Genomic DNA, 23,379 nt, shown 5'->3' with positions numbered 1-23,379 from the left:
GTATTTCTGAGGTGTGGTGCCAATGATCACAGATGATTTGTACATTTACTGAATGGCTGCTTTTCTATCAATGAAGTCTGCTGCATTATGATATGGCACTCAGCATGATGTGTTTACGATCTATAGCACCCTGTAGGTGGGCAATCTCGTTACAGTGGCAAAGCCTACCGGGCAGGCTGCAGCACTGATCTCAACATGGGGTAAAAAGATGAAATGGTGTAATCTGGCACAAATTGCTTTGGTAATAACCTTGAAACATCTGTGGGTTGATGACTGAGAGATCCCACACTGGTCCCTAGTGAAAGCAGCCAGTTACATAAAAAATGAAGTGGATCTATCATCATGACAGTCACAGGGACGGAATGGCAACTCACACCTCTGTTCACAAGTCCCGCTCCAGTAGATGACACAGTGTGTGGATGCCCTGGGCAGTGTTCCCTCTAATGCTTCAAGGTCTGTGTGCGGCAGTGAATTCCAGAACTGGAAGTCAATGCTGTAATCTGCATTGGTACACTGACCGCTGAAAGTTACTGCGGCTGTGCACACACAGAGCTTAGATGCTGGAATATCCTCATCCGCAGCAACAAGGTACCTTGCTCATTTGGAGGAAATATCATTAAAGATGATAGACTCTACGCCCACTGTACCTCCTCTGCACCCTGAAGGGACCTTCAGCTGCAAGTTCTCCACGTGGAGGCTGTTCAGCAGTCGTTGGCCCTAGCCTGTTGGTGCATTTGTTCTTCCTCAATTTCTTTGTGCGTTCATTGCACCACGGTCAAAGTGTCAATAAATCCTACTGTGGGCTGGATCCATTGGGCACAGTTCCAATGATCCTACGTGGGGAATATCAGAAACAGAATAGGTCCTTAATAATCTGAGCACTCAGCATTTGCATCACACACAAATGACAGTTCAACATAGTTCTCAATAGAGTGGACACGGAAGACGCAGATGGTTGCTGCCCCTGAAGTATATCCTGGGATGTTGGGGAATGTTGACCAAGATGGAGGTCTGGAGCATAAAGCAGGTACACCAGGTATATGTTCAGACTCTCGTGATGGGAACTGTCACCATCTAGTTTCTTTCCACTGCCTGATAAAATAGCAAACTGCATGTAAATCAGACAAGATTCATGAGATGTTAATGCATGCAAAAAGATCTCTCACTGCTTACTAGCGAAATTCTCATCTCACTGTTAAAACCTTAGATGGAAAACAGACTTTACTTCCCCAACATCAAGAATCTCATTTTTCTGAACTTGCCATGTTTTCCCAGATGACTCACCACTGGCAATGTCATTCATCAGTTAGGAAGGTATGGCCCGCTCTGTCAGTACTAATTGTCTGAACTGAAAATTTACCATATAAAGATGTTTTAGAATCATACCAGGATAAGAAATGATAGTTACTATGAGAAATTTCCGTCAATGGAACTATTGCTATTGGAACAGGGAAAGCTAAGAGAAGATCTAAGAGAAATTAATAATAATCTGAAAAATGTTATAATGTGGAGATGCCAGTGTTGGACTGGGGTGGAGTAGGTCAAAAATCACACGACACCAGGTCATAGTCCAACAGGTTTATTTGAAGACACAAGCTTTCGGAGTCTCGCTCCTGACACCTAAAGAATTCACCCTATCCATGCCCCTTATGATTTTATAAACCTCTATAAGGTCACCCCTCAGTCTCTGATGTTCCAGGGAAAACAGCTCTATCCTATTCAGCCTCTCCCTATAGCTCAAACCCTTCAACCCTGGCAACATCCCGGTAAATCTTTTCTGAGCCCTTTCAAGTTTCACAACATCCTTCCTATAGCAGAGAACAGAATTGCATGCAGTATTCCAAAAGTGGCTTAACCAATGTCGCGTAGAAATATTCCTTGTACCTCATGTTTCTCCTCATAACTATAATTATATCACAACCTGGTGAATTGTACGGTCTCATGGCATTCATGTCCTTTCTATAACGGGGTGCCTAAGCCTAAATAATGTTAAGCACTGTTTATCAATAATTCTTCTACTCTATGCTGCTATATATAAAATCCAAATGCTGTTGGCCTTTTTAATGGTTTATCTACATGCGCTAGCACTTTCAAAGAATTAAGATATTTGGACCCAACAACATCTATGCATTGAGATAAATTACATTTGCCATATGGCAACTTCACTACCCTGACTAGGTTCACAGGTTCTTGCAGCTAGCTAAAACCCCCTACTTTGTGTCATTAGCACAGATTTCATGCTCCCTAAGTCCAAGTCATCTGCATCCATTAAAAAAAAAGTACATCAGGTACTAACTTTTAATTTAAGAAATAGATATGTTTGAACTGCTCCTAAGGTTCATTTCAACTGATACCTAGGATGGGGGATTTACCTTACAAGGATGGGCCTCTTTCCATTGGCGTTTAGAAGAAAAAAAGGTGATTTTTTTGGAGACATGTAAAATCCTGAGGGGGCTTGATTGGGTAAATGCTGGGAAGATATTTCCTGTTGTGGACGAGACTAGGACCGGGGAGGCACCATAAAAATCAGGAGGAGTCTGTCACTTAAGACTGAGAGGAGAAAGGTTTTTTTATTCCCCTGAGGGAGGACTTGGGGGTGGCAGGGAGGGAGACATGAATCTTACAAACTCTCTTCACCAGGGAAAAATGGGTGCAGGGTCATTTTAAGTCAATGGCAGATAGATTCTTGACTAACAAGGGAGTTAAAAGGTTATTGACAATATGTGGGTGTATGGATTTGAGGCCCTAATCAGATGGGCCCTGATCTCGTTGAATGGTGGAGCAGGCTAGAAAGACCAAATGGCTTAATTGTGTTTCTAATTCATTTGTTCATGTTATGCCAGCTCTTTCCCTCTTCCTGTTCTTTTCTCTTGAGCCAAGATGATACATTACCTATTCTTCAGTTCCAAGTCGAATATATTTGCCTTTTGAGGGATGTCTAAAACATTGTAACCAGAACTTTATCTGTGATCGTTGCATTTCACGGGATGTACAAGGTATGTTTCTTTTTACTTTGAGGTAATCATTTGATCTACTGCTACAGCACATTTGCTGCATTGCAGATGTTTGGGCTGAAGGACCACGAGATATATCAAACTGCACTTCAAATTTCTGAGCAACGTGATGAATGGAATTATGGCAAGGATGCATACCACCCTTTTCAGTACAGGCTCTAATTTGAAATGAAGCTATTAATAAAAAAGCACATCAGCAAGACACAGTTGGTTGCTAACAGAGAACTAGGCTATCATTCTTCCATAATTCTACAAAGAATAAAGATTCCCAAAAATCTTAGACATTAAGCCATTTCCTGCAATGCAGGAATTCCTTGATGTGTGTAGGACCACTAAATTTAGCATTTTACTAATCCCAGCAGGACAAAGACTAACATCATGTCCATCAGACACTTCTAGTGGTCATCCCTCTGTGAAATGTCCTAGGAGAGTGTGACAAATATCCACAATTTAAAAGGTTTTCTTGCTAGATCATTAGAGAAGGATAAAGGGCTACACATTTATAAGTGATATATTACCCAATCATCATGTCAAAAAAACATGTGCTTGATACAAATATTCTTCACAGGGTCTCAACCACTTACGTAACTTGAAACAATTTGTAAAACTTGACAGTAATTATTTGTCCTCTAATAGCACAAACTAGATGCACCCCAGGTGCATCTACTATCTTGAACCTCCAACAGTTAAAAGATTAATACATTTTGAACAGTAGGCTGTTTCAATGAATAGTTTCCACCAGTATAAATTGTCACTGGGCTCGAATAAGCTTGTATTTAAAGACATATTACAGCATTTTCTGATGTTTCTTACTTATTTCACATCCAATTAATTTCACATTGTATTATCAAAACTTTTAGTTCATTACACCTTTTATGGAAAGGGGACTAAGAAAAGTAGTTTTCACTGAACCATCTAGTAATGTCTTATAATACATAGTTTTATTTCCAGTGTTTCAACATACCAAGACTGCTGATTCCAAATGTAGGGATGTCTTCTGCTGTCACACCTCTCACAAAAAGAGACTTATCAACATACTTAAAGTATTGGGTTGGAGTTCCAAATGCATGTTAATCAGGCCATACATGATCAGGCACTCACCTGAATATTAGCATGCAGACCTCCCCCGACACCCCCCAATCCCCCACCACAGGTTTTACAGGATCAACTTGATTTAAATAAAGTGGACAAGTTCCTGGGTAATATTTGTTGGATCTGTCACTTGTTGAATGGTGATGCTGGGGCAAGTAAATCATTTGTAAGGAGCTTTTATAATGCTGTTGAATTGCACAATAAAAGTGCAATAAATTATCAAGAATCTACAACAAATTGATCTCAAACATAATCACTAAGTGTAAGAAATGCCCAAGAGATAATTGGAAGGCTTCACATGCTAAGTCTTCGCAAGCATCACATCATCTCAAATCAATCCATTGACTGTATTTAATAATTATGTAAGAGCCATTGTTAAATCGGCAGAGCTCATTTAGAATGCTGAGCTGAAACAGCATGTGAATAGACATGAAAGCATTAAGAGACAAGCACAGATAACACGTATCAAAGTTACTCTGACACAATCAAACAACAGAATACCTGTTCCCTTGCTGAAAAGCAGAAAAAGCCCTGCCTGGAATTTTCTAGAAAACTCTGGATTTTCACCTCCCATCATCACTATCTCTTGCCACAACCTAACAGAACTATTTGTGATGGAGTTAAAGAGAAAAGATACCATACAAGATCACAATTTAGTACAAGACAGCTCAAACCCTACTCTTTAAAACTCTTAAATAGTACATGATTGGGAGTCAATAACCTCATCCTGACAAAATATGGGGCTGAATCTACTTTTCTTGGCTAAGTCTCAGTTTTGGAAAGTTTCCAGGAGGGTTTCTCTCCATGGGGCCTTCCAAGTTTTTCATGCTATTGGCCCAAATTTGCATCATTAACTACCCACCATGTTCTTATGGTGTCCTTCTCATCCAATGTTAGCCTATTTCTCCCATTCGCTGTAACCAAAGAACTTGCCACAGTCCGGATATCCCAGAATAACTGGCACTGGCACCATCTTTAAAAGGCTACTGTGTACCCAGACAAGCCCTGTCAGTCTAGAGCTCAAAAATCTTTCTACATCCTCTTTAAATCCTTTCAGTGATCTAGCCTCTACATTACTGTGGGGTAGAGAATTTCAGACATTCACGACTCTCAGAGAAGACATTCCTTCACATTTCAGTTTTTAAATTAGCTTCTCCTTATGCTGTAAATATGTCCCTAGCTCAAGACTCTCCTAACTAGTGGAAACATCTTCTCAACATCTACCCTGTCAAGGCTCTTCAAGTCTTGTAGGTTTCAATAAAATCACCTCTCGTTCTTCTAAACTCTAATGAATAAAGGTCTAGCTGTAAACCAACCCCTCCATTCTAGGAATAAGTCAGTGAATCTCTTTTGAACTACCTCCAATGCCAGTACACCCCTTCTTAAATATAGGGATCAAAACTACATGCAGTACCCCAGATGTGGACTCATCAAAATCTTATACAGTTGTAACAAGACCTCTCTATTTTTAAACTCCAACTCCCTAGCAACAAAGGCCAAAATTCCAATTACCACCTTGCTGTACCTATATATGAACAAGTAGCAAGAGTAGGTCACCTGGCCCTTCAAGCCTGCTCCATCATTAAATAAGATCATGGCTGATCTGAATTTAACCTCAACTCTACATCATCGCATACCCCTGATAATCTTTCATCCCCCTTGGGAAACAAAAATATATCTCCCTCTGCTTAAGAAGTATTAAAGATTCTGTATCCACTGCCTTTACTGGAAGGGAATTCCAATGACTCACAACCTCCTGTAAGAAAACTTTTTCCTCATTTTGGTCATAAATGGGCAGCCCCTTATTTTTAAAAATATGACCTCGAGTTGTAGATTCTCCCACAACGTTCTTGTAACATCCAACCAGCCAAGTTCCCTCAGGATTTTATAAATTTCGATTAAGTCACCTCTGACTCTCCTGAACTCCATAGGATACAAGCTATGTCTGTCTAGCTTGTTTCAAAAGGCAATCTGCTCATTCTCTGCATTAGTCTAGTAAACCTTCTGTGAACAGCTTCCAATGCATTATAACTGCAGTGAACAACACTGTACACAGTATTCCAGAAGCATGTCACCAATGTTCTGTATAACTGAAACAGAACCTCCCAATTCTTGCATCAATTCCCCTTGCAATAAAACATAACGTTCTATTAGTTTTCCTGATTACTCTCTGTACCTGCACACTAATCTTCTCCGATTCATGCACAAGGACAATCAGATCTCTCTGCATTTGCTGCATCCTCCCATCATTTAGATAATATGCTTTTTTACTATTCTTCCTTCTGTTAAGATGGACAACTTCACACATTCCCACATTGTATTCCATTTGTCAGAGCTTTGTCCACTCACTTAAACAATCTAGATCCATTTGTAGACTCCTTATGTACTCTTCACAATTCACTTTCTTACCAATCTTAGAGTCATCAGTAAATTTAGTGACTATATGTTTGGTGCCTGCAAGCTAGCTTTCTTAGGTCTCATGCACAAGGAAAGAACACTCAGATCTCTCTCAGCTGCACTCTTTTAGGGTCTAGTTAAATTGTACTCTGCCTTTTGAATATCTCTACCAAAATTCATGACCTCACAATTTCCTACATTGACTTCCACCTGCCAAGATTTTACCCATTCACTCATCTCTTTCCCCTTGCAGATGTTGTATGTCATCATCACAACATGCCCTCTCAAATATTGTTGTATCATCACCAAATCTGGACGCATTACATTTTCACTCTTCCACCAAGTCCTGAATGTAGATGGAAAGTAACTGAGGCCCCAGGGCTGGTCCTAAGTGGCACTCCACCAGTTACATCTTTCTAACATGAAAATGACCTATTAATTCTGATTCTGTCTTCTGTGTGTTAACCAATTCTCAATCCATGCTAATATATTACCCAAGACTGTGAGCTCCTATATTGTGTAATAACATTTTATGTGGCACCTTATTGAATGTCTCCTGGCATATTTATAACACAGCAAATTATATTTACTTTATGTCCACTAATCCGATGTTTCCATTGGAAAAATCTTAATAATTGTGTTAACTGCTATACAGGTGTTGGTTGACATATTAACACAGTAATGATAATTGTACTTTTGTCTCCTTACCCTTTCCATTTTAACCTGGAAATAAATCATTAAAAAATGTCCTGTTTGATTTTTTTGTTTAAAACAGCTTCACTTGTATTAGTATCATGCAAAATTTCTTTATGCTCCAAAAGATTTCAACAAAATTGGCCAATTTCCTTTATCTACGAGGTCAGTACTGTAACAAATAAAAGTATACAGTGTATCTGCTTATTATTAATGTTTTAATATTATAATCTGATCAAATAACATGACAGAAAAAACCTATTAATTTCATAATAATGTTTTATAAAATGTTTACCTCTATTTTTAATCATCTTTCACAGCTTCGTTACCTCCACACTCTCCTCCTATATTTGGGGTGGTGATTTAGGATACTCTAGGCCAAAGAGCTGTCCATGGTGTGGGCCAGTGTTGATCCCTATTAGATAACAGGAAACATACTTACTCAAGCCCAATCAGTTGCTTAGGATGGGGAAGGGAGAGGAGGAGGTCATAAATTTACAAGATAAACATAGATGAGGAAGCTCATTCAATCCTTTCCAATTGATTCACTCAGAAAGATCCTTCAGCCCTCCTATCATAGGAGCCAAATGTTTGTTAAATGATTTAAGGTTGCTTTGCTTCAACTACTCTACCAAGAAGGTGATTCTATGTGCAAAAGAATTTCCTGATATCAGTTCTAAATTTACCTCTTAATAGTCTAAATTGATGTCCTATGTCCTGCTACTTTGAATTTGTTTCAATTAGTTTTACTTTTTATTATATTATACACCTTTATTAAGTCACCATCTGTTGCCTTTTAAGATTGAGACATTTGTCTGCAAATTTCTAATAACTCAGTTTGGAACTTCAAGGATCAGTCCTGTCTGTTCTGGGAATTTTGTGTTTCAGTGATTAGAACTTGACTGAGTACTTAAATTTTGGTAGAACATTATATAGGTTGAGTATGCTTACCTTTCACTTCCGTGGTACCAGGTGCTATATGGTTTAGCACCTGATTTAATTTTTTTTGTTCATTGCTTTGTATTGATTTGACACAATGTGCATAAAATTCCATTTACCTTCAAAGCCATCTTTAGCTATTTCAATGCCATTTGTGAAGTAATTATGCTGTACATTCTTTCCAAATATTTTTAAAGTTTACAAATAAAAACAATTAAAAGCACAATTATTCATAGAATCACCCTAATGTTCCCAACTTCAACCACTAAATTTGTTCCATTGACTTTTTTAAAAAGTATATATTAATGTTAAAGAATAGATGTAAGCTACTCACATCTGTTTAATTTTTTTTAGAAATGGAAAAGGCACTGGGAAATATTTGCTTTCTTAAATTCCTGTAGAAAAACTGCATTTACACAACTACAATTTCACAAAAAATATTAAACAAATTAATAAATTCCCCAGCGAACCACACAGTTTTCAGCTTTGGTGGTCTAAGAATAAATTGGTCATGTTCAAAAACTATACAACTGGCAATAAATAGAAAATAATGCATACTAAAAATTATAACAAGTTAACAACTACATTTTTTGAATATCTCAGGGATGTATGTCAAATCAGCCTTGAAAATACAACATTCTGCTCATCAAAGCACTACATTTTCAAATACTACAACTGAATCTTCTTTATTTAACGAATCAGCTTGATACCTGTGGGTGATTAACACCAAGAGTCATCTTAATGTAGGAAAAGTGTGATAACTGTGACTAAAAATTGAGCGTTGGTTAAATTTAGTTATAAATTATACCCCAAATTCAGATTTCAAAATGAAACATCTTTCGGTAGAAGTGATGCCTTGGGAGCAATCAGTGATTCCAGTGCAAAATACGGCCCAATTCCAAAACGTGCTTTTTCACCAAATTTCTGTACAAACTTATTTGTATATCAGACAGCACAAAACAAAATACAAACAAAAACAAAATGAGCAGTTAATTTCACCCATCAAGCCTTTCCTGCCATTTAGTAAGATTATGGCTGATCTGATTGTAACTTCAAATCCACAATGCTGTTTACTTTAACAATCTTTCACATCTTTGCTTACCAAGAATATACCTACCTCTGCCTTAAAAATATTCAAAGGCTCTGTTTCCACCATCTTTTCAGGAAGAAATTTCTAAAGTTTCACGATCCTCAGAGTAAAAAATTCACCTTATCTGTTTTAAAAGGTGGCTCAGTGGTTAACACTGCAGCCTCACAGCGCCAGGGACCCGGGTTCGATTCCACCCTCGGGCGACTGTGTGTATGGAGTTTGCACATTCTCCCCGTGTCTGTGTGGGTTTCCTACAGGTGCTCTGGTTTCCTCCCAAACTCTAAAGATGTGCAGGCTAGGTGGATTGGCCATGCTAAATTGCCCGTAGTTTTCAGGGATGTGTAGATTAGGTAGGTTATAGGCAGATGCTTCTGGGTAGGATGTTCTGAGGGTCGGTCTGGACTTGTTGGGCCGAAGGGCTCTGACTAAGCTAATCATGAAATAACAATGATGCACACATGAATGGTCATTTAATGAGCCAGTGCAGGCATGATGGGCTGAATGGTTCCCTTCCACACAAAACAGTTCTGTGATTCAACAATGAATAAATGAACCCAATTTAATATGTGAAATATTTGGAAGTGAAATTTAGTTTAAAATAAAAACCCTTCCTGCTCATAATTCTAACATTAATGGAAATGCGGTTGGGCAGAAATGTTGTGGTCAAGGTAAGGAGGCTCCCTGTTTGAACAGCAGGTTCTCTGAGAAGCTACCCATTGTTGAAATATTCCTTTATTCTTTGCTTTATTTTGTTCAATAAATAGAGGATGATGGCGTCGCTGGCTAGGCCAGCATTTATTGCCCTTCCCTAATTGCCCAGAGGACAGTTAGAGTCAACCACATTGCTGTGGGTTTGGAGTCACATGTAGGCCAGACCAGATAAGCATGGCAGTTTCCTTCCCTAAAGGACATTAGTGGCCCAGATGGGTTTTTTCCAACAATTGGCAATGGAATCACAGTTGTTACTAGACTCTTCATTCCAAAAATTTATTGAATTCAAATTCCACCATCTGCCATGGCGGGATTTGAACTCAGGTCCCCAGACCTGGGTCTCTGGATTGACAGTCCAGCGAAAATACCATTAGGCCATTGCCTCTCCCAATATTGGCAGTATTGTCGGCTGATGGTGGGTTTCACCTATGAAAAGATTCCCCTGTTGCTGAATCAAACATGTTTTGCATGCACGCTGCCAGCAAAACAAAATAACTAGAATTTTAGTTATTTTAACAGCTCAGCTGGATTATTATGTAATGCTCTACATTATAGGAAGGATATGAACCTATTGGAGAGAGTGCAAAAGCAGTCTACAAGAATGGATCCGGAGGAACTTCACTTGTGAGGATAGACTGAAAAACTTGACATTTGCCTTCTCTTCTCACTTGCCCTCAATGCTAGGGACTCTGGTACAAAGCGGTCACTGTGAACTTAGAGGGTGGTGAATATGTGGAAGTCTTTACTGCAAAGGGCTCACAAGTTATTCAAGACTGAGACAGACAGATTTTTAACCAGTAAGGAAATGAAAGGTTATGAGGGAAAGGCAGGAAAATGGAGTTGACGATTATCAGATCTCCGTCAATGGCAAAGCAGACTTGATGGGCTAAATGGCCTACTGCTGCTCCTTGACCGCGTGTGATCTCAAGGAACCCTACCAGTCTAGGATCTAACCATCACCCCTTCACATTCATTGGCATTAACATCACCAAATTCCCCATCAACTTCCTGAGAGTTACCATTGACCAGAACCTGAAATGGATTGAACATATAAATACTATGCCTATAAAATCAGGTTAGAGGCTAAGCATACTGCAACAAGTAGCTCATCTCCTGACTCCACAATGCCTGTCCATCATCTACAAGGCACAAGTTGAGACTACATTGGAAAATTGTCTGGATGAGTGCAGTTCTAACAATCCTGAAGAAGAACATGCAAGAACATTCAAACCCTCCAGGATAAGTAGCCAATTTGATTGGTACTATATCCACAATCATTCACTCCATCTACCACAGATAATCTGTAACAGCAGTGTGTACGCTCCTCTGATAGTGCCTTCCAAACAGATGATCACTGCCAGCTAGAAGGATGGGGCATCTAATGCATAGGAACACCATCACCTGCAAGTTTTTGTGAGGTGGGCCCAGTGGCGAGAGATGCGACTCTGATGTTGATGGATCCAGCGCAGGCAGCAGTGAGGCGATGGTGGAAGAGAATCGGCCCAGTGGTGAAAAATGGCACCTGAAGAGCGGCAACTTCAACACTGGTTGAGTCCGGTGGAGACGCCGGTGAGGGGCTGGAGGAAGGATGGTGGTGCAGGTGTTGTTGATGATGAGCTGGCTCAGGAGTGATTAACTCTCTTTAAGTCGTATCTTTCTTTAATTTTCTTATTCATGAACTATTCAAAATAGTACCTGATCATGGCGACAATGGAAAAGCTTTTCACCGTATTTTACTGTTTTTCCCACTGACATGTGACAAATACATGTCACAATAAAAGCATTCATACATTTTTGTCCATGTTATTCATTATCCTGACATGGAAATATATCGCAGTTCGTACTACTTTGTGAAGTCGAAGTCCTGCAACTCCTGCATTACAGCAATGTGGGAGTATCTACACCACATTGATTGTAGTGGTTCAGGAAGGCAGCTCATTAACATCTTCTCAAGCGCTATCAGCAAGGAGTAATAAATGCTGGTGAGCCAGCCTAAGCCCACATCCCATGAATGATATCCCTGTATAACTGATGCATAGCCTTCCAACTTTTGCAATCAATTCCTCACATAATAAATGACAGCATTCAGAATTACTTGCTGTACTTCCATATTAACCTTTTGCAATTCGTACACTGGATCACCCAGATTCCTCTGTACCTCAGAGCTCTGCAATCTCTCACAATTTAGCTAATATGTTTCTTTACTTTTCTTCCTGCTACAATGGACAATTTTACATTTTCTCACATTATACTCCATTTGTCAAAATTTCCCCAGTCACTTAACACTTCTATAATTTTTTTTGTAGTATCCAAATATCCTCTTCATAATTTCCTTTCTGGTCCATCTTTGTGTTATCAGCAAATTTAGTAACCATATCAATGTGAACTTTCATCCAAGTAACGTATAATTACAAGAAATTGAGACCCAGCACTGATCCCTGTGGTCCACCACTTGTTACATCTTGCCAATAAGAAATAGACCTATTTTTGCCTTATCTCTGTTTCTTTGATTTGGTATGATTTATTACAGTCACGTGTACCGAGGTACAGTGAACAGTGCTGTCTTACGTGTTTTACAGGCGTATTGCACTATACAATTGTGTCAGGGTAAGAGAACAGAGTGCAGGATACAATGTTACAGCTGCCGAGAAGATGCAGACAGAGATCAACATTAACATTTAAGAGGCCCATTCAGAAGTCTGATAACAGCGCGGAAGAAGCTATTCTTGAATCTGCTCATACGTGTCTTCAAACTTTTATATCTTCTGTCTGATGGAAGAAAGTATAATTGGGTCTTTGTTTATGTTGGTTGCTTTCCCGATGCAACAGGAAGTATAAATGAAGTCAATGGATGGGTTCTGTCAATTGATTATCATCAATTCAGCTGCTTATTTTCTACAATAATCTTTGATGTGGCACCTTATCAATTATTGGAGGCATTATTTGCTATAATGACTAAAAGGTTGCGTATACATCTGGAGTTTAACATAATACAATTAATTTAGTACAACCAACTGACAATGGTAAAATGACGGTTCAGTAAAACAGTGTATATATTCTAGTCCTGTTAATTACAATTTGCATTTGCTTGAAAAATAGTTAGATTATCCAGTAATTTAAATTCAGAAACTGTTAAAAACAGGAGCCATTTAGCACTAAATAATAGTTTAATCAAAAGATAATTCATATTAGGCAAGAGTAGACTATTTTTACATTTATTCTTACAAGACTTTTTATCCTTTTCACTGAAGCATTAGCCAACAAAAATGATTTGACATAAAATATTATTTTACAAATCTACATTTTAAAAATGTAACTAAATGTTTTTAATGAGCATTTAAATTTAGAACTTAGCATATTGACAGTGGCACAATCTTTACTCTGGATTTTTCCTCAGAGTCCCAAGCCCACCCAGAGGGGAAACAATTTCATCTTCAGGGCACTCACCTAACTGAAATGGAGACAGATTCCTCCAACCAATTATGGATGTGGATGGACTTATGAAGCTTCAGGCCCAATTAGTGGTATGTAAGAAGGTAAGTAAGACATGCTGCTTAAAGATAGAAGCATCATCTTTTCAACATTTTAAAATCTTGAATTAAAAATAGATTTAACTGGCAGCCTACAACATGAAGGCAATCCTTTTGCAGGCTATTGGTGGCTTATCCAAATGCAAGATGGCTATCACCTTGAAGGACAAGTGCAGCAGATGCATGGGAACACCACCTCTAAGCTCCCATTTGAGCCAAACACCATCCTGTAGTGCAACTACATCGCTGTTCCTTCGAAGGTGCTTGGCCGAAATTCTGGAATTCTCTTCCTAGCAGCACTAAGGGTGTTCTTACACTTCACAGACTGCAGTAGTACGAGAAGTCAGCTCACCATCAGCATCTCCAGGTCAAGTATGCACAGGGCAATAAATGCTGACCCTGCCAGCGATGCCCACATTCCGTGAACTAGTAAAAAAAAATGGCAGGCCTGCATAGAGTGCTGGTTCCCTAACGTGCCAGCTCCAGTTACCTAAAATGATGCTAGTTCAGGAACTGGGAGGTTGAATAGAACTTTCCTCTAATTTCTTTCAGTTAGGCTCTCAATGAGTCTGATTGGTTACCCAGTGCATGTGAGCAGGTAGCTTTGTTGGCCTCTGCAAAGTTGACCTAGTGGGGTTACGAAGCCACGGAAGGATATACACAATGAATGGTTGAGCCCTAGGGTGTACTGAGGAACCAAGGGACCTTGGTGTACAAATCCATAGATCCCTGAAGGTGTTAGCACAGACAGACAGGCTGGTGACATACAGGATGCTTGCCTTCATTAACCAGGGTGCAGTATATAGGAGCAAAGAAGTCTTGTTATAAAACATTGGTTAGGCCACTGATAGAATACTGTGTGCAGTTTCTGATCACCACATTATCAGAAGGACATCTATGACTCTAATATTCAGTCTAATCTGCCTTCAATTCTTCCCCCAGCCCTGGAGGCAGAAAATCTAATCCTTTACATGGTGCATACTGATATAATTAAGAATCTAAAATCAACATCCTTAACTTACAATAATTTTATGGTGTTGTGACTAATCCAGTGAATAAAGCTCTGGAAATTCATTGTTATCCCTCTTATGTCCTTCATTTAACTTGACTGGGCTCTGATCATTTTACCTTTCTGTTTAAAACTTTGTAGCCATTGTATCTGAGAACTCTAATATTTCAGCTAAGTGAAGAAAAATATATAACAAAACTTAAATTAATTTTCTTCATGAATAAATTTTCTGAAAGAAAGTACGAAGATAATGGGAAATATGTTTTAATGGCTTAATGGTTAAAGAGTCTGTGCTGTGCAATACTAAGTCATACAAACAAAATGTTTTAGATTTATTTGTGGTCCATATTTATCTCAAGGGAATCAACAGTTCTCCTCACAAGCCTTGGAATAGGAAGTAGAAAAAAATTTACTCTACCTGCTATCTGCTGGCACAAATAGCTTTGCTTACAGATAATAACCATGACTCAAGGGCTGCTGGCACCATGGCACTTTATGCAGCAGGAATCAGTGTCTTCAAATGTGTTGAAATAAAAGAAGAGGAAGGAGTGAAATAGCATCTGTAAATAAATTAAAGCTTTTCTTTTGCTTGCATGTTGAGACTAGCTCAATTGTTCAAATTGCACAAACGAATTTCTGCTTTGGAAGGATCAGTGAGCTGACTTTATCTTGCAATATTTTGAATTTGATTTTTCGAAATGTTTTACAAACCTGACTATAAATCAGAAACATTGATGCAAATTCACATTGAAAATCAACATAAATTTCATAATTATAAAAAGTGTTTCTCAATTTCAACTTAATGAAATTTGTAGTCTCTTATATTAGCTGATATGACAAAAGAAAACATGTACAAGAAAAATGAAACATACAGTGATTATGTTTGTTGAATCTGGATGCAACCTGTTAATGCAATCGTTATCTCTTGTGTGGATATATAGGTGCACTATGAATCTTGTAAAATAACTGCAGATGTGGAAAATTCAGTACATAGTTCTAAATGCTGTAATTTTCTTAAAAATTAGAAATAATCAAGTATTAGAGAGTTTTACTTTCCCCACCTGAAAACCTTGGATTCTGGCTAAGTACTCTAGTTGTTGAGAGGGCTGTACTGCTGAACAGGGGGATGCAGATACTTTTCCTTTCAAGCTTATAGCTTCTGCAGTTGGGGATGTTCCATTCAACAGAAGTTCCCTTGCAATGGTCGCTGTATTGCTGGTAGTGCTGAAGAAGGAACTACATCCATGGTTTATTTCTTTAGACGTCAAACAGTTCATTGCAGGAGCTGCCTTGTTGCGACTTGCTTCCATTTCTTGATAAATATCAGGGGAAAGATGCAGAATTCCCTTTTGGGCTGAAGATCGAACAAGATAATAGTCATATTATTACAATTTTCCAATGAACTTGTTGAATTTCGAATAATTGGCTTTACAGATTTATCAACAGCAAGGGAGTACAAAAAACAAACCAGAACACAGAGGCTAATTTAAAAAATATCCAGGTAACTTAGTAAGTTCTATAATCTAAATTTATCATAATTTAAACAAAAACCTGGAAGGTTTGTTCTTTACTGTAGTACTAAAATTGTAGTTTTAACTTGTTATTTCTCCAATATGTCTTTTCTCTGATTTCATTAAATTTGTGTTGTGTGTTGCAATTCTTTGGTTAACTTCTTTGGTTCTGGGGTACTGCGCTTAAGAGAAAATAGGAGCACAAGTAGGCCATTCTGCCCTTTGAGGCTGCCCCACCATTCAATATGATCATCGCTGATCCTCTAATTTATTGCCATATTCCTGCTTTCTCTCCTTTACCCTGATGCCTTTAACTTCAAAATATTTATCAATTTCTTTCTTTAATACACTCAGTGACTCGGTCTCCGCAGCCTTTTGAGATAGCGAATTCCACAGGTTGACCACCCTCTGAGTGAAGGAACGTTTCCTCATCTCAGTCCTAAATGACCTACTTTATATCCTGAGACTGAGACTACTGGTTCTAGACTCCACAACCAGAAGAAACATCCTCCTTAAATCTAGTCTGCTGGCTTGTTAACATTTTGTATGTTTCAATCAGAAAGCCTCTCATTCTTTAAAACTCTAGTGAATACAAGCCCAGTCGAACTAATCTCTCCTCATATGACAGTCCTGCCATCCCCGGTATCAGACTAGAAAACCTTTGCTGCACTCCCTCTGTGGCAAGTGTATCCTTAATTAGCTAGAAAGGCCAAAACTGTGCACAATGCTTCAAGTGCAGTCTGACCAAGGCCCTGTAAAACTGCGCTGAGACATCCCTACTTCTGAACTTAAATCATCTTGCAGTAAAAACCAACATACCATTTGCCTTCTTAATTGCTCACTGCATCTGCCTGTTTACTTTCATTCACTGTTGTACAAGGACACCCAGATCCCTCTGTAGATCCACATTGCCCAATATACTACAATTTAAATAATGCTCTGCCTTTCAGTTTTTCACACTGGAAGTGAATAACATCATATTTTATCCACAATATACTGCATCTGACATGCTTGCCCACAAACTCTTCTTGGCTAGATCACCCTGAAGACTTCTTGCATCCTCCTCACAACTCACAATCACACCTAGCTTTGTGTCGTGTCTGTCTGTTAATTTGACTTCCTGAAACACAGAAATTTCTTTGATTTAAGTAACAAATAAATACACTATTTCATGTTCCATTAATCTAATTATATAGATGTTGATTATAACAACACATTCTGATTATTATATATGAGAAGACGCAGGACACCACTGGATCGTAAAACAGCACATCTTTGGCTAGGGTAGAACTTCGCCAATTTTCATCCCATTTATTTTAGTTGGATGAAACTTAAACAGGTGACCCCTTCCACCAGTTTACTGCCTGAGCAGTGAAGTGAAAAAATCCACATGGTATTCTTTAACAGTTGTTGATGCTAGGGTCACTAATGACTGAAAAATAACTAAATTAAAGCTAGCACTCTATTAAAAAAATATGTTTATGGTCTACCTTACTGAATGTTCCTGCAAATATTAGTTAAAAACTAAATCCAGGTACTTTATTATTCTGTTACAGGTGTCTGCTGTCTATGAGGTAATAACTGGCCTGTACCAGCCTCTAAAGAGATCAGTAAGCCTACGCTGCAGGCAAGATGAGTCAGTCACAGGGGGATTATTTACTCTATGTCAGTTCATCACACATAGCCCACCCCATTCAACATTCTAGGAAAAGAATGTATGCAGGGCCAGGTGGAAATTTCAATCACAATGTTACATAATCAATGACAGAACTTAATCAGAGAGTCATTCTTCTGTTACATTTAATAAAGCACACTGTTGTTATAAAGTTGCATCTTTCTGTGCATTACATGGAAACAAAGCTTCAGAAATTGTTAAATTTTGCCCACAATGGATCTCCATACCTTTTCAAAACAGTGCTATGTTAATAGGTATTGGTACAAAGCCATGTTACGCACTTTCTGAAGCCACAAGATACCAAAAAAATTTATACTATAGGCTTATCCCACACGTTTAACATTAGGAAGAAGAAACAATGTTCATTTTTCTTTCTCTACTAAGGCTTAACAAATTCATTTATAATTACTACATAATTACTACATAAGCTACCATGTGAATTGCTACAACAGCCCAATTTGTTGCTCGCTCATAAAAGCAACTAAATGTTATGAATATTTCACAATTTCCCTAAAGTTCTTTTCACAGCAGAAAAGAATGGTCTGTACAGAAACAGTGATTTGATCATAACTGAAAAAATGCAGGGAGGAGACAATCATTGACTAAAATGTCAACAATATTGATGCAACTTTTTTTTAACTATAATGTGATAAGGTAACTAAGATCACTGGATTGTTTCTCACCTTCAACAGATGTCCTTTTTACACTTGAGGTAGACAATGCTATCACTTTCATGCTGTGACCTTGTAGATCTAGAGACGTATTTCAGAAAATGTGGCAAGCTTGATTGATCTTTATTGCATGTGTGGCTACTCTTGCTTTTCAAGTGATAAAAACCATTGAAATTAGTTTTCGTGGGCATGTCAAAATTTGATTACTTCCACAAAAATTTCAGAAGTCCCCATTTCCACAATGTCACCAGCCATTTCTGCCAGCATTATTTTGAAATAAAAGCATACCAGATTCCAGACCTTCCGTCTTTCCCACCTAATTAACAATGGCTAGAGGTGGAAGCAGAGGAGATCTAAGGAACAGTTGGATCTTGGCAGCCGCTTTTTTTACAAACCTGACCCCAGCACAGTATCACAAAATGTCAGCCTCTGAAATTCTTTTTGTAAGCGCACCAAAACGCCTCTAAACATCAACATTTACAAGTTTCATGCGTTTTTAAGGTATTTGGGATTTTTACTCTTCCTTTTTTTAGTAATTAGTCTAACACTCCCTACATTATACTCTAATTACCACCTTGTTTCCCACGCTCAATCTTTCTATAACTCTTTGCGGACTCTTTCTGTCCTCACAGTTTACATTCCCGTTTAGCCTTCTTCCATGAAAAAACTTACATACAACGGGTGGAATTTTCCCAGCATTTGAATGACATGAGCAACGGCAAGAGACAGAAAATATGGCAAGATGAAAAAGTCCAATTTTCGATATTGAGAAAAAGATTCAAATTTCTCTGAAGTTTTCAATGGCCAGCTGTGTATCTTGCTAGTAAGCAGTGGCTACCTTCTCTCCATACATTCACATTTCATTATTAGCTAATCTCACCCCATTTATATGTAGTTTGTGAATCTCCCATGCACTGCTGAGAAACTAGATGGCACCAATTCCCAGAGATAATCTGAAAGATGCAGCTTAATGGTTGCTTCTATGGGCCTCAATTTAAGATCCATTCACCAGTATCTCATTGCATACTCCAAAGGCAGTGACCACCTCGATTGTTTGTCTGCACAAGTTGGCAGCAGCAAACACCACTCTCACTACATCTTCATGGTTGATCTTTACAAACTCACAATACACTTCATCATTGCACTTTGAAGCTTTTGGTCACCTTACAACGCAATGGCCCTGCCAGGTCTATTTTGCACACAGAGGCAGATACCCATCTATGTATCTGTAAAAAATACAATTTATAGCTCTTAGCTTGCTTTTGTAGTACCCACTCACTTTGTGCCTGCTTTGATGTTCACAACAACTGATTTATGCCTTGCCTTTTTGTACATTGCTGCTTCAATGAGAACTCACAGGGTAACAGCATCTCTGATTTGCATTACTTATTAGCACACACAGAGATCTGGGCAGCTTGTCAGGGTTTCCTGCGCTGAATTGTCAAGTGGGTGGACATGTTGCTGTGTGCCACAGTGTTACATCAATGTTACAGGATGTGCCAGCAGTTTCTGCGGCAAACAAACTGTACATGGTTCAAGCAAATGGTTCTGTCTGAACATCAATATCTTAGGGAATGAAGGGGATCTGTGATCAGTCAGAGGGTGCCATAACACTCAGTCAAGGGGCTCATGTGATGTTAATCCAGGGGGCTGGCCATAGTCCCTCAAGCGCTTAGTATGACCAGGGTCCAGGATCCACATCCTTGCAGTCCAGGGATTAGGCTACAATCAGTCCCGCAGGTCAAGTCCAACTGGTCTACAGGACCACAGGTAAGTCAGTCAAGAAGCTGTAGAAATGTCAGTCAGGCACCAGGATGTAATCAGTTAATAACAAAAACAGATATTTCTGGAAAAGCTCAGCAGGTCTGGTAGCATCTGTGGAGAGAAATCAGAGTTAACATTTCAGGTCGTGTGACCCTTCCTCAGAACTGTCAATCCAGGGGCAAGAACATCGTTTGTAGGTTAAACATCAAGGGGGTTTAAAATGGGAAGCCGCACAATGGAATCGAAAATGAGGAACACAAGTCTCGGGATAGGCTGCATTATGCTGTGGTTCTGATGGAATAATAATAGTGAAGGGACAACTCTAAATATGAGTGGAGTCTAGGGTAGTGTACAATTGCAAGTCACCATCACCCTGGTTTAAATGGGAGGATTTTTGAAGCTGATGGGATTGACAGAGTCACCAACAGAAAATGGAACATTAAGTATGGTGAAGGAATCTTGAATGTCAGGGACAGAGTCCACTAATGTGGAAGTCATTCACAGCAGCATTACCAGAATAGCATGCCATATACACCCAAACCCCAAGTAAGGAACATAACATTGGCTGCTATCCGGGATGCTACTTAGAAATGAACAACACCTTACTAATATAACTGTTTTCTTTCTTGTGATGTATGAAAACACTGCTCAACTCTGACATAGTAGCCATGTGACCAGGGCCTATAGTTAAAATGACAGTCAATCAGACATTTGAGGTTTGCAAGTGCATGTATATTTACAGATGTGAAAATTTATTTACAACGATTTCTCACCCATACTACTGTTGTGCCCTCAGAGGACTGTTTTCTTGCCCTCTCACTACATCTCAGTGAAGTCCCAGGGTCTGCAGGGTGCAGGGAGCCTGCACAGTAGTGGACTTGAAAGATCTGGCTGGATGAGCCTGGGGGTCTTTGTGGCTAAAAGGCTCAGACCTTCTGAGAGCATCCTGCCCAGATGCAGGGTTACTCACCTCGGCTGGAACCTCTAAAGGGTTGGGGATTCAGGCAGGGTGGAGGTTTAAGTGTGTCTTGAAAGGAAATTTGTGGGGATTCTGTACATGGTTCTTCCTCCGTCTGGGTACCTACTAACACTACCTTGTCTCCTTCAGAGAAGGAGCTATTTGGAATGAGGTCAAGTACCCTCATTCTCCTCAAGTTTTGCTGTTGATGCTGAGCCACAATATGGAGTGCAAGTCTGCCTGCATTTCCAGCAGCCACTAAGCATTGTGCTGGACCTGGTACATACCAAGCGCTTGAGTGACCTGGCACCTCAGAACTCAGTTCTGAGGAAGGGTCACCGGACCGGAAACGTTAACTCTGTTTTCTCCTCCACAGATGCTGCCAGACCTGCTGAGCTTTTCCAGCAACTTTGTTTTTGTTCCTGATTTACAGCATCCGCAGTTCTTTTGCTTTTTATTTAGTACAGAATCTGGAGATGGAACACTCAATGTTAGGATCAGTTCGCAGTCTTCCAAGCTGTCATATAACAATAACAGAGCTTAGTGAAGGTATCTGTCATTTCAAGTGGAGAAAGATCCCCTGCATGCTAATCAAGAAAGTGACAATAGCCTGGTAAGAATGGGATATAATGTTCCCATGGCACAACACTTCCAGTCTCTGGATTGTTGGACACCAGAGGTACAATGGAAAATCCACATCAGGATTCTGAGAGACACATGTAAGTAAGTGGGAATTGCCCAGGAGACTTATACTTCCAATGGGTCAATTCCTCCCTGTCCAGGATCATCTGTAAATGTATCTGACTCTGAGCTAGAGCAAAAGACTTGGGACACATCCTCATGACCTACCTTGATAATTACCCAGCAATTTTAGAGCATCAAAACCTGGATGAACACCTGGGTATCTCCTTGACCCCAATCAATGCCCTTGAGCACCTGACTATATTCTTAACCACCTGAACGCCTCTCCTAATCAGACCCCTCCAGCTAGACCCGACTACCCTCTTGACACGACCCGGAAACTCGCTGAGCACTTGACTGCCATCCTTACCCAGCTAAATCCCTCAACCAGCGGACTGACCAACCAACTGGAAACTCCCAGAAATTATATCTGCTTATGCTGGATCGGGAAAATTTTTGCCATGGTGTGTGCAGCATTGTCACTGACTGCAAATGTTCAGAGCAATTAAGAAACAAGTTTACAAAGAATATCACATGTTGTCTGACAAGTTTCTATTCTAGCATAAAAAAATTGAATCTAGCTTAACAACACAGGAAGTTAAGTAAATCAGCGTAAGGCATAGCCGAATCCCAAGAATAAGAAAATGAAGGTTACAAGTAACATTCTTGTGAGCTATATGAGTATGTGGATGTGGAGCATAAGAATCAAACAGGCTGTGTGCAAGAAGTAGTCCCTTTAATGTGCACAATCTTAAAGGGACCATTTAGTGCACAAAACAGGCTGCATACAGCAAGGGAAAACTAGCCAGAACATTAATTGTAAAAAACTATAAAGCAGACTTTCTACATATTATGATTTCATATGGGTATTATACTTACTTAAAGTGAAGTATATTATCCATTCCAAATTTTCTATAGCTAGCTCATTCATATATTTTTGCAAAATTAACGTTGATCATACGAATGCATGTTGGGAGCAGACTTATGGAAAGAATGGAACACTGAAGATCGGTGAAGGCATGGCTCTCCAGGCAAGTCATAATGCAGATAAGCATTTGTATCCATTTGATGGTTATTGAAGTAAAGGCAATACTGTCTGAAGTGGTCATTTAAAAAAAATGATTCTCGCAGCCATTCTACAACAGTATTGATCAGAATTAGAGCAAAAACAGAAAATAACTGTCACCAGCAAGAAAAAAATAACTTTTAAAATGTGTTTGAAATCCATTGTAATCAACTAGACAAAGAGGAATTTCATTTTACATTCCCCAACTTCTGTAGCAAAGCTGAATGCCAGGAACGTAAAGACAATTCTGACAAAGGTGTGAACAATATGAAATACTAGTGTGACATCTCCCTTTGGTTATCATTTTTATCACTTGTCCAAATTTGGGAACATTTCCTCATTTCCACCGTCACATCAGTCAGAAATTCTGAGTTGAATAGTTCCTTGCCACAATTTCTTAAACTAATGCAAGGAAAAGGTGGCCCAAGGGGTTGTAACTCACTCAGAGATAGTAGGAACTGCCGATGCTGGAGAATCTGAGATAACAAGGTGTAGAGCTGGATGAACACAGCAGGCCAGGCAGCATCAGAGGAGCAGGAAAGCTGACATTTCGGGTCTGAACCCTTCTTCAGAAATGG

The 23,379-nt window shown here is 39.2% G+C and overlaps 1 protein-coding gene across 1 annotated transcript in view; it reads right to left on the bottom strand.

The window, feature by feature from the left end:
- Nucleotides 1–23,379, bottom strand: part of stau2 (staufen double-stranded RNA binding protein 2) — a 263,804-nt gene that overhangs the window by 96,829 nt on the left and 143,596 nt on the right. The window contains exon 13 of the mRNA XM_048595666.1: nucleotides 15,537–15,829. Within this exon, the coding sequence (XP_048451623.1) occupies nucleotides 15,537–15,829 (293 nt within the window). The remainder of the gene's footprint in view (nucleotides 1–15,536; nucleotides 15,830–23,379) is intronic.

Source organism: Rhincodon typus, chromosome 4, assembly GCF_021869965.1.
Source record: "Rhincodon typus isolate 14 chromosome 4, sRhiTyp1.1, whole genome shotgun sequence".
NCBI classification, from domain to species: domain Eukaryota; kingdom Metazoa; phylum Chordata; class Chondrichthyes; order Orectolobiformes; family Rhincodontidae; genus Rhincodon; species Rhincodon typus.
This window is presented reverse-complemented; position numbering and strand designations above follow the sequence as displayed.